At 46.8% G+C, this 13,606-nt stretch overlaps 1 protein-coding gene across 1 annotated transcript in view; it reads left to right on the forward strand.

Moving 5' to 3' along the window:
• Window positions 1-13,606, forward strand: part of LOC115106026 (potassium/sodium hyperpolarization-activated cyclic nucleotide-gated channel 1) — a 197,882-nt gene that overhangs the window by 144,646 nt on the left and 39,630 nt on the right. The window contains exon 4 of the mRNA XM_065007613.1: window positions 8,048-8,266. Coding sequence (XP_064863685.1) covers window positions 8,048-8,266 — 219 coding nt within the window. The remainder of the gene's footprint in view (window positions 1-8,047; window positions 8,267-13,606) is intronic.

Genomic DNA, 13,606 nt, shown 5'->3' on the forward strand with positions numbered 1-13,606 from the left:
CAGGACTGTAGCACGCAGCACATAACAAGACAACAGCAGGAAGGACAGGACTAACAAGCACAACAGCAGGAAGGGACAGGACTGTAGCACGCAGCACATAACAAGACAACAGCAGGAAGGGACAGGACTGTAGCACGCAGCACATAACAAGACAACAGCAGGAAGGGACAGGACTGTAGCACACAGCACATAACAAGACAACAGCAGGAAGGGACAGGACTGTAGCACACAGCACATACAACAAGACAACAGCAGGAAGGGACAGGATAACAAGACAACAAGCAGGAAGGGACAGGACACACAGCACATAACAAGACAACAGCAGGAAGGGACAGGACTGTAGCACATAACAAGACAACAGCAGGAAGGGACAGGACTAGCACAGCAGCACATAACAAGACAACAGCAGGAAGGGACAGGACTGTAGCACAGCACATAACAAGACAACAGCAGGAAGCAGGAGGAAGGGACAGGACTGTAGCACACAGCACATAACAAGACAACAGCAGGAAGGGACAGGACTGTAGCACAGCAGCACATAACAAGACAACAGTAGCACAGCAGACATAACAAGACAACAGCAGGAAGGGACAGGACTGTAGCACGCAGCACATAACAAGACAACAGCAGGAAGGGACAGACTGTAGCACAGCACATAACAAGACAACAGCAGGAAGGGACAGGACTGTAGCACGCAGCAGGACATAACAAGACAACAGCAGGAAGGGACAGGACTGTAGCACGCAGCAGGACATAACAAGACAACAGCAGGAAGGGACAGGACTGTAGCACGCAGCACATAACAAGACAACAGCAGGAAGGGACAGGACTGTAGCCCATAACAAGACAACAGCAGGACATAACAAGACAACAGCAGGAAGGGACAGGACTGTAGCACGCAGCAGACATAACAAGACAACAGCAGGAAGGGACAGGATAAGCACATAACAAGACAACAGCAGGAAGGAAGGGAGACAGGACTGCACATAACAAGACAACAGCAGGAAGGGACACGCAGCACATAACAAGACAACAGCAGGAAGGGACAGGACTGTAGCACGCAGCACATAACAAGACAACAGCAGGAAGGGACAGGACTGCACATAACAAGACAACAGCAGGAAGCACGCAGCACGCAGCACATAACAAGACAACAGCAGGAAGGGACAGGACTAGCACACAGCACATAACAAGCACAGACTGTAGCACGCAGCACATAACAAGACAACAGCAGGAAGGGACAGGACAGCAGGACATAACAAGACAACAGCAGGAAGGGACAGGACTGTAGCACGCAGCACATAACAAGACAACAGCAGGAAGGGACAGGACTGTAGCACACAGCACATAACAAGACAACAGCAGGAAGGGACAGGACTGTAGCACGCAGCACATAACAAGACAACAGCAGGAAGGGACAGGACTGTAGCACACAGCACATAACAAGACAACAGCAGGAAGGGACAGGACTGTAGCAGCACAGCACATAACAAGACAACAGCAGGAAGGGACAGGACTAGCACGCAGCACATAACAAGACAACAGCAGGAAGGGACAGGACACAGCACATAACAAGACAACAGCAGGAAGGGACAGGACTGTAGCACGCAGCAGGACATAACAAGACAACAGCAGGAAGGGACAGGACTGTAGCACACAAGCAGCACATAACAAGACAACAGCAGGAAGGGACAGGACTGTAACAAGACAACAGCAGGAAGGGACAGACTGTAGCACACAGCACATAACAAGACAACAGCAGGAAGGGACAGGACTGTAGCACACAGCACATAACAAGACAACAGCAGGAAGGGACAGGACTAGCACAGCAGCACATAACAAGACAACAGCAGGAAGGGACAGGACTGTAGGGACACAGCAGCACATAACAAGACAACAGCAGGAAGGGACAGGACTGTAGCACGCAGCAGGACATAACAAGACAACAGCAGGAAGGGACAGGACAACAGCAGACATAACAAGAAGGGACAGGACTAGCAGCAGCACATAACAAGACAACAGCAGGAAGGGACAGGCAGCAGCAGCACATAACAAGACAACAGCAGGAAGGGACAGGACTGCAGCAGCACATAACAAGACAACAGCAGGAAGGGACAGGACTGTAGCACAGCAGCACATAACAAGACAACAGGAAGACAGGACTGTAGCAGGAAGGGACAGGAGGCACTGGACATAACAAGACAACAGCAGGAAGGGACAGGAGGACATAACAAGACAACAGCAGGAATGGACAGGACTGCACATAACAAGACAACAGCAGGAAGGGACAGGACATAACAAGACAACAGCAGGAAGGGACAGGACTGTAGCACGCAGCACATAACAAGACAACAGCAGGAAGGGACAGGACTGTAGCACGCAGCACATAACAAGACAACAGCAGGAAGGGACAGGACTGTAGCACGCAGCACATAACAAGACAACAGCAGGAAGGGACAGGACTGTAGCACGCAGCACATAACAAGACAACAGCAGGAAGGGACAGGACTGCACATAACAAGACAACAGCAGGAAGGACAGCAGCACATAACAAGACAACAGCAGGAAGGGACAGGACTGTAGCACGCAGCAGGACATAACAAGACAACAGCAGGAAGGGGGACAGGCACATAACAAGACAACAGCAGGAACTGTAACAAGACAACAGCAGGAAGGGACAGGACATAACAAGACAACAGCAGGAAGGGACAGGACTGTAGCACACAGCAGGACATAACAAGACAACAGCAGGAAGGGACTGTAGCACGCAGGACATAACAAGACAACAGCAGGACTGTAGCACGCAGCACATAACAAGACAACAGCAGGAAGGGACAGGACTGCACATAACAAGACACACAGCAGGACATAACAAGACAACAGCAGGAAGGGACAGGACTGTAGCACGCAGCACATAACAAGACAACAGCAGGAAGGGACAGGACTGTAGCACGCAGCATAACATAACAAGACAACAGCAGGAAGGGGACAGGACTGTAGCACGCAGCACATAACAAGACAACAGCAGGAAGGGACAGGACTGTAGCACACAGCACATAACAAGACAACAGCAGGAAGGGACAGGACTGTAGCACGCAGCACATAACAAGACAACAGCAGGAAGGGACAGGACTGTAGCACGCAGCCCATAACAAGACAACAGCAGGAAGGGACAGGACTGTAGCACGCAGCACATAACAAGACAACAGCAGGAAGGGACAGGACTGTAGCAAGCAGCACATAACAAGACAACAGCAGGAAGGGACAGGACTGGGTCATAAAACAACCTGCTACAGGTGGGGGGGGGGGTAGAGAACAAAGAAAGGATAGATGATATAAACTACAACAAATCAGGTTGTATTAGTCACATTGCGCCGAATACAACAGGTACAGTGAAACACTGAATACAAGAGGTAGAACTTACAGTGAAATTCATACTTACAAGCCCTTAAACAAAAATGCAGTTTTAAGAAAAAATACTTTAAAAAAAATATATATATATATATATATACCGTGGGGCACAAAAGTATTTAGTCAGCCACCAATTGTGCAAGTTCTCCCACTTAAAAAGATGATAGAGGCCTGTAATTTTTATCATAGGTGCACTTCAACTATGACAGACAAAATGGAGTTTGGAGTGTGACTGTTTGAGGTTGTGGACTGGTGTCTTTTATACTGATCACAAGTTCAAACAGGTGCCATTAATACAGGTAACGAGTGGAGGACAGAGGAGCCTCTTCAAGAAGAAGTTACAGGTCTGTGAAAGTCAGAAATCTTGCTTGTTTGTAGGTGACCAAATACTTATTTTCCACCATAATTTGCAAATAAATTCATTAAAAATCCTACAATGTGATTTTCTGGATTTTTTTTCTCATTTTGTCTGTCATAGTTGAAGTGTACCTATGATGAAAATTACAGGCCTCTCTCATCTTTTTAAGTGGGAGAACTTGCACAATTGGTGGATATATATATACATGTAATAATAATAAATATATAAAAGTAACAAATGATTAAAGAGCAGCAGTAAAATAACAACAGTGAGGCTATATACAGGAATGTGTGATGCATCAAACACATCCAACCTCTGGCTTGTTACCTCCTGATGCTGTTGTAGGTAGCATACAAGACAACAGCAGGAAAAGACAGAACACAGATGGTCAATTATAAGACAGTATGGGACAGCATGGGTGGTATAACTAGAACAGAACAGTCTGAGACAGTAGGGATGGGACAGCATGGGTGGTATAACTAGAACAGAACAGTCTGAGACAGTAGGGATGGGACAGCATGGGTGTTATAACTAGAACAGAACAGTCTGAGACAGTAGGGATGGGACCTGAGACATGGGTGTTATAACTAGAACAGAACAGTCTGAGACAGTAGGGATGGGACAGCATGGGTGTTATAACTAGAACAGAACAGTCTGAGACAGTAGGGATGGGACAGCATGGGTGTTATAACTAGAACAGAACAGTCTGAGACAGTAGGGATGGGACAGCATGGGTGTTATAACTAGAACAGAACAGTCTGAGACAGTAGGGATGGGACAGCATGGGTGTTATAACTAGAACAGAACAGTCTGAGACAGTAGGGATGGGACCGCATGGGTGTTATAACTAGTACAGAACAGTGAGATCTATCATCATCAGACAGCAGGAGTCTATGACACAGAAGGGGATAAACTTATGATTAATAGCAATGTCCTAAAGATGTATGGGTAGTTCTTTTTATGAAGTGTTCTGTTGGAATGCTTTCTCAGCAGTTTTAGAGAGAGAGAGAGAGAGGGGGGGAGAGAGAGAGGGGGGGGAGAGAGAGAGAGGGGAGAGAGAGAGAGAGAGAGGGGGAGAGAGAGAGGAGGGAGGGGAAAGAGAGAGAGAGATAGAGAGGGGAAAGAGAGAGGGAGAGAGAGAGAGAGGGGGAGAGAGAGAGAGAGAGAGAGAGAGAGAGAGAGAGAGAGAGAGAGAGAGAGAGAGAGAGGGGAAAGAGAGAGATAGAGAGGGGAAAGAGAGAGGGAGAGAGAGAGAGAGAGAGAGAGAGAGAGAGAGAGAGAGAGAGGAGCGTTAATTGGAGGAGTCAGCAAGTCAGGAGGAGCAACAACAAGAGCCTGTACCAGGGAGCTGTCACATCCGTCTCCCAAATGGAGCTTACTGTAGGTGCCTTGCCGGGAGACACAGAGTGTCCCAAATGGAGCTTACTGTAGGTGCCTTGCCGGGAGACATAGAGTGTCCCAAATGGTACGCTAATTCCTTTGGAGTGCACTACTTTTAGGGCTCTGATCAAAAGTAATGCACGTATCATTTAGCTCTACTTCTGATTTGTATGTTGTATTTCTTTTAGAAAATGGACATTGAAGTCTTCAAGGTTAGTGGCTTGCAGCAGGCTGGGATTTATGCTCTGAGAAAGTAGTGTAGGGAAGCTAAGACTGGGTTCAGTGTTTCGTGTTTCGCATTGTGGCAAAGGGGTCCAAAAGGCAAGCCATGGTTAAAATACGACTTCACATTCAAGACAATACTCTGAAGGCCATATCTACATCCTTAGACTGGTATTATGTGTTATATTGCTTTCAGAATGATAGAACATCTATGATTAAAAAGTACTTAACAGTATAACCTTATCCGATCTATCAGTTTATCCTATCTATGAGCTTATCCTATCTATCAGTTTATCCTATCTATCAATGTATCCTATCTATCAGTTTATCATATCTGTCAACTTATCTCATCTATCAATGTATCCTATCTGTCAGTTTATTCTACCTATCAGTTTATCCCATCTATGATCTATTAGTTTATCCTATCTATCAGCTTATCATGTCTATCAGCTTATCCTATCTATCAGCTTATCCTGTCTATCATCTTATCCTATCTATCAGCTTATCCTGTCTATCAGTTTATCATGTATATTCGCTTATCCTATCTATCAGCTTATCCTGTCTATCATCTTATCCTATCTATCAGCTTATCCTGTCTATCAGTTTATCATGTATATTCGCTTATCCTATCTATCAGCTTATCCCATCTATCAGTTTATCATGTATATTCGCTTATCCTATCTATGATCTTATCATGTCTATCAGCTTATCCTATCTATCAGTCTATCAGCTTATCCTATCTATCAGTTTATCCTGTCTATCAGCTTATCCTATCTATCAGCTTATCCTGTCTATCAGCTTATGCTATCTATCAGTTTATCCTGTCTATCAGCTTATCCTATGTATCAGCTTATCCTATCTATCAGTTTATCCTGTCTATCAGCTTATCCTATCTATCAGTTTATCATGTATATGAGCTTGTCCTGTCTATCAGCTTATCCTGTCTATCAGCTTATCCTATCTGTCAACTTATCCTGTCTTTCAGCTTATCCTGTCTATCAGCTTATCCTATCTATCAGTTTATCATATCTGTCAACTTATCTCATCTATCAATGTATCCTATCTGTCAGTTTATTCTATCAGTTTTTCCCATCTATGATCTATTAGTTTATCCTATCTATCATCTTATCCTATCTATCAGCTTATCCTATCTATCAGTGTATCATGTATATCAGCTTATCCTATCTATCAGTTTATCCTATCAGTTTATCCCATCTATCAATTTATCCTATCTGTCAGCTCATCCCATCTATCAATGTATCCTATCTATCAGCTTTTCCTATCTGACAGTTTATTCTACCTATCAGCTTATCCTATCTATGATCTATTAGTTTATCCTATCTATCAGTTTATCGGGTCTATTAGCTTATCCTATCTATCAGCTTATCATGGTCTATTAGCTTATCCTATCTATCAGCTTATCATGTATATTAGCTTATCCTGTCTATCAGCTTATGCTATCTATCAGCATATCATGTCTATTAGCTTATCCTGTCTATCAGCTTATCATGTATATTAGCTTATCCTATCTATCAGCTTATCATGTATATTAGCTTATCCTATCTATCAGCTTATCCTGTCTATCAGCATATCATGTCTATTAGCTTATCCTGTCTATCAGCTTATCATGTATATTAGCTTATCCTATCTGTCAGCTTATCATGTATATTAGCTTGTCCTATCTATCAGCTTATCATGTATATTAGCTTGTCCTATCTATGCAGACCAATGTGCCAGATGTGTATGCTAGCCTAGGCCTTGCTCCAGCAGGTGGCACTGTATCTGCGCTGAATCGTGGTGCCTTGGCCCTGACAGCACCTCTCTGCTCCACACTCCCATTAAAGTACTTGTGATAATCATCCCTGATAAGGGCTGCTTCCCAAAGGCACCCTATTCCCAATATCGGCCCTGGTCAAAAGTAGTGTACTATGTAGGGAATAGGGTGCCATTTGAGATAAAATGAGAGGAGGCAGGAAGCAGAATCCAGGCCAGTCCTTTCCCCTCGACTCTCTGCTTCCTTCACCCACGGCCCATCCACCACTATGAACTGAAGGATTCCTATTGGCCGAAGACAAACCATAAATCAACCCTCCCAAAGTAATAGATGTTGATCAGCACCACTTCCAGATATAAATTGTTATAGAACTTGTGGCCAATGAGGGGGAGGGGGAGAAATGGAGGAGAGGGAGGGGGGAGGTAGCACGCGCTCCAGCAGGTGTATCTCACTGATCATCCCTAAAGCCAACACCTCATTTGGCCGCCTTTCGTTCCAGTTCTCTGCTGCCTGTGACTGGAACGAATTGCAACTCTCTTTTTTTTCTACTGTGTTATTGACTTGTTAATTGTTTACTCCATGTGTAACTCTGTGTTGTCTGTTCACACTGCTATGCTTTATCTTGGCCAGGTCGCAGTTGCAAATGAGAACTTGTTCTCAAACTAGCCTACTCGGTTAAATAAAGGTGAAATAAAAATAAATAAAAATAAAAGGTACTCTGTGAGTGTGACACGCCCAGCATCAAGGCTATGTTGGCAGGATGTTCAGTGAAGCATAAAAAAGAAAGAGCTTCCTGTCTCTCTGCGGTCGGACATCTTCCACAAGCCTGCGGTAATTCCCCCCTCCCGCCTTCTGTCTCCCTCTCTCCGTGTCTTCCTCTTCTTCCTTTCTCTCCCCTGCAGAATGACTCGTGGGGTAAGCAGTACTCGTACGCACTCTTCAAGGCCATGAGTCACATGCTGTGTATCGGGTACGGCGCCCGGGCTCCAGTCAGCATGTCCGACCTGTGGATCACCATGCTCAGTATGATCGTGGGCGCCACCTGCTACGCCATGTTCGTGGGTCACGCCACCGCTCTCATCCAATCACTGGACTCCTCCCGCAGGCAGTACCAAGAGAAGGTACGTAGTTCAGACTGTTATGTAACGTAATACAATTATATAATGTCATGTTTTTTATTATTATCCTTATGTTTTAATTATCAATCGACTCAATATTTTGGTTTACCATGTTTTGTTGTCCTCATTTTCGTCATAATGTAAGTGGAGTATTATTTTCAAAGCTTTTATATTTTATCTAAACGGATAATGCTTATTTCTCCCAGGTAGATTAGGCCTCTGCTATCTAGGCCTGTGTTTTAGGGGTTGTGTAAAGCACTCACAAATTATAATACCCCCCCCCCCCCCCACTGGCTCTGAAAGAGGATTTCCAAAAGCCCCCGCGGATCCCAAATAACCCCTGGGGTGAAGAGGTTCCCAGACAGAACGACATGTTAGGGATGTTCTGGATCGACGTGTACTATGACTGTATCCTATATGACACCCTATTTTCTACATAATGCATCTCTGGTCTAAAGTAGTGCACTATGTTGGGAAGAGGGTGCCATTTGGGACGCAATCCATCACTGTTTGGGTGCTTATAGGGAACACTTTGAGGGGAGGTTCTGTAATCTAGATCAGCCCCTGGATATTGTCGGGAACTGGAACACACTGTCGTACACATCGATCCAGAGCATCCCGAACATGCTCAATGGCTGACAATGTCTGGTGAGTATGCAGGCCATGAAAAACTGGGAAATGTTCAGCTTTCAGGAATTGTATACAGATCCTTGCAACATGGGGCTGTGCTGAAACATGACTTGAAGGAGACGGATAAATGGCATGACAATGGGCCTCAGGATCTCGTCACGGTATCCCTGTGCATTCAAATTGTCCTCAATAAAATGCAACTGTGTTCGTTGTTTGTAGCTTATGCCTGCCCATACCATAACCCCACCGCCACCATGGGGCACTCTGTTCAGAGCACTGCCAAATTCTCTAAAACGAGAGTTGGAGGTGGCTTATGGTACATGAATGAACATTAAATCATCTGGCAACAGCTTTGGTGGACATTCCTGCAGTCAGCATGCCAATTGCACGCTCCCTCAAAACTTCGGACATCTGTGGCATTGTGTCGTGTGACAAAACTGCACATTCTAGAGTGGCCTTTTAGTGCCCCCAGCACAAGGTGCACCTGTGTAATGATCATGTTGTTTAATAATCAGCTTATTGATATGCCACACCTGTCAGCTGGATGGATTATCTTGGCGTATTTTATTTCAGATCTTGAAACATAGGACCAGCACTTATATTTTTGTTTGGTATATTATATATATAATCACTGTACCTATTCATTTGTCCTCCTGACCATCATGGTGAGATAATTACTACCTATATTTATCTGTCCTGAATCTGATCCTTAGATAGATTAGTTGGCGATCTATGACTTCAGCCGTAATAATCTGTGCCAGCTCTGACCCTTGGATATGTTTGTTAGTAGGCTCCCCTACTAGTGACCTAACCAACCATAATAATATTTTCTAGAGCTAACCTTTGGGTAGATTGATAACTGTGGCATAAGTAGCAGGTCGCCTAGTGGTCAGAGCGTTGGGCCACTAACCGAAAGTTTGCAGGATTGAAATCTGTCGTGCTGCTCCTGAGCAAGGCAGGTAACCGACTGTTTCCCGGGTGCCGAAGACGTGGATGACAGTTATGGCAGCCCCCCCGCACCTCTCTGAATCAGAGGGGTTGGGTTAAATGTGGAAGACACATTTCAGTTGAAGGCATTCAGTTGTACCACTGACAAGGTATCCTCCTTGCCCTCTCTATGACTGTAGCCATCATAACCTGTACTGATTCTGCCCCTCGGGTAGATCTTCTCACCGTAGAAACAAAGTCATGAACTGTAGGCTCACCTCTATTCCATCAGTTCCCTTAACTTCGCTACCTTATTGTTTCTCTGGGTTGTATTTTATGGTTTTATATTATAAATCCTACAGACATTTTCATTCTGATCAATAACCAATTGATCAGTTGACTAATAGGTTTGGTATGGGTTTTTCCACCATAAATTACACATACATTTTCATTTTTCAACAGTAAAATATTGTCGGGAATTTGTAAATGCATCAATCAATTCGCTGAAAAGTAGTGTGATATGGACCCTGATGAAAAATGTAAGGTCTAATGAGCTGCCCCATACACTCAAGATGGATTGAACACACACACACACACACACACACACACACACACACACACACACACACACACACACACACACACACACACACACACACACACACACACACACACACACACACACACACACACACACACACACATCAATTACCCTGTCCAGTTTAGCCTGTCTGCCTGCCTGCCTGCCTGACTATTGTTCATTATCACTTGAAGACACCTCGTTGCTAGGCAGAGCAGAGTCACCTTGGACGTGACAATGACGAGGCAAAGACAAATTGACAAAGCAGTTTTTTAAAATTTACATCCACCTCCTAAAAGCATCAGCCGTTATCGTTTATTGAAATATGATGTCAGTCTGACCTTGCTAGATTATAAATGCCATGGTCAATAACAGATAGACAAGTTATTAAAGACAGACAGACACACACACACACACACACACACACACACACACACACACAAAAAACAATTACCCTGTCGGGGTTAGCCTGTCTGCCTGCCTGCGTGACTGCTGCAGCCTTATCACCTGAGGACACCTCGTTGCTAGGCAGAGCAGAGTCAAAAAGACGTTGGTTTCATCCCAGATTGTATCCTTATAGTTAACTTCTTTTGACAAGGGTCCATAGGGCTGTAAAGGGAATACTGTGCCAAATGGGATTGAAATGGGTTTGTTCATTAATTAGTGCTGGGCCATATAGCCTAACAATCATATCTCGATTCACAATATATATACTGTATATATATATATTATGTAGAGAGAGAGAGAAGTATAAGCTTTGTTACACAATTAAAGGTCATATAGACTGAATTTCAAACAGTCAGAAATAATCTAATGAATTCAGGGTGTTTGTGAAATTATATCTAGGCTAAATATAAGCCTTCCACAACGATAAGACCCACTAATCATTTAATCATTTAATCAAAATAGTTTAAACTGCTTTTTTTTGCAATAATCACTGACCTGGCTTCCAAGTGTTTCTATGAAAATGCCTTTTTTGATACAAATGGGGAGGGCTTGGTGTCAGGGGGAGGGGCTTGGTGTCAGGGGGAGGGGCTAGGTGTCAGGTGGAGAGCCTTGGTTTCAGGGGGAGGAACTTGGTGTTAGGGGGAGGGGCTAGGTGTCAGGTGGAGAGCCTTGGTTTCAGGGGGATTGGCTTGGTGTCAGGGGAGGGGCTTGGTGTCAGGGGGAGGTGCTTGGTGTCAGGGGAGGGGCTTGGTGTCAGGTGGAGGGGCTTGGTTTCAGGGGGAGGGGCTTGGTGTCAGGGGAGGGGCTAGGTGTCAGGTGGAGAGCCTTGGTTTCAGGGGAGGGGCTTCGTGTCAGGGGAGGGGCTAGGTGTCACGGGGAGAGGCTTGGTGTCAGGGGAGTGGCTAGGTGTCAGGGGAGGGGCTAGTTGTCAGGTGGAGAGCCTTGGTTTCAGGGGAGGGGCTTGGTGTCAGGGGAGGGGCTAGGTGTCACGGGGAGAGGCTTGGTGTCAGGGGGAGTGGCTAGGTGTCAGGGGGAGGGGCTAGGCATCAGGGGGAGGGGCACACAACACAGATGGCATAAAGGAGACGAGACCAGAAAGACATGAAAGGCTCATAAAAAAATTATCAAAACTTGATTCTTGTGATACAGGCCGACCATAGGAAATGTTCATATACAACACAGAATATATCACTTCCATTGTCCATAGAACACATCTAACCATGTGAAGATCACACAATGACGATCACTAGCTAGCTATATAATATCAGTTGAATCAGCTAGATAATCCTGAAATTTATCCTGTGAAAGATTTTATTATTTGGAACTGTAAGAACATTATTAATGATCTAGAATAGCCACACCGGTCGGTCTCATGGCCACACCGGTCGGTCTCACGGCCACACCGGTCGGTCTCACGGCCACACCGGTCGGTCTCACGGCCACACCGGTCGGTCTCATGGCCACACCGGTCGGTCTCATGGCCACACCGGTCGGTCTCACGGCCACACCGGTCGGTCTCATGGCCACACCGGTCGGTCTCATGGCCACACCGGTCGGTCTCATGGCCACACCGGTCGGTCTCATGGCCACACCGGTCGGTCTCATGGCCACACCGGTCGGTCTCATGGCCACACCGGTCGGTCTCATGGCCACACCGGTCGGTCTCATGGCCACACCGGTCGGTCTCATGGCCACACCGGTCGGTCTCATGGCCACACCGGTCTCGGTCTCATGGCCACACCGGTCGGTCTCATGGCCACACCGGTCGGTCTCCACACGGCCACACCGGGTCGGTCTCACGGCCACACCGGTCGGTCTCACGGCCACACCGGTCGGTCTCACGGCCACACCGGGTCGGTCTCACGGCCACACCGGTCGGTCTCACGGCCACACCGGTCGGTCTCACGGCCACACCGGTCGGTCTCATGGCCACACCGGTCGGTCTCATGGCCACACCGGTCGGTCTCATGGCCACACCGGTCGGTCTCATGGCCACACCGGTCGGTGGCTCATGGCCACACCGGTCGGTCTCATGGCCACACCGGTCGGTCTCATGGCCACACCGGTCGGTCTCATGGCCACACCGGTCGGTCTCATGGCCACACCGGTCGGTCTCATGGCCACACCGGTCGGTCTCATGGCCACACCGGTCGGTCTCACGGCCACACCGGTCGGTCTCATGGCCACACCGGTCGGTCTCACGGCCACACCGGTCAGTCTCATGGCCACACCGGTCGGTCTCACGGCCACACCGGTCGGTCTCATGGCCACACCGGTCGGTCTCACGGCCACACCGGTCGGTCTCATGGCCACACCGGTCGGTCTCACGGCCACACCGGGTCGGTCTCACGGCCACACCGGTCAGTCTCACAGCCACAGCCCTACTCAGATCAGAGATCACAGAGCCACTGTCTCAAGGGCTTTTCACACTAATGAGCCGAACTGAGCCAAACCAAACAGTAAGGAGCTCTCCTGGTTACTCTTCCACCACAGTAGTGGGTGGGAATGCACAGCCATCTATGGGCCAGTATGAACTGATAATGCTGCTTCTTACAGCAGGGTACTGTAGTATGATAGCCTTGTGTGGATTTTCTGCATCACTGTGCAGAGAAGGAGAACAGTAGAAGAAATGGCTATGGAAGGTTTCACCCTCTGGTCGTTTTCTCCTCTTCCTGCAGTGCCCCAGCTGGGGGGTGAAGCAGGGCAAGAGGCCTGCACTGAAATGCCCTGATGCTGGGAAACTCTACATGGCCCTGACA

Source organism: Oncorhynchus nerka, linkage group LG22 (assembly GCF_034236695.1).
Source record: "Oncorhynchus nerka isolate Pitt River linkage group LG22, Oner_Uvic_2.0, whole genome shotgun sequence".
NCBI lineage: Eukaryota > Metazoa > Chordata > Actinopteri > Salmoniformes > Salmonidae > Oncorhynchus > Oncorhynchus nerka.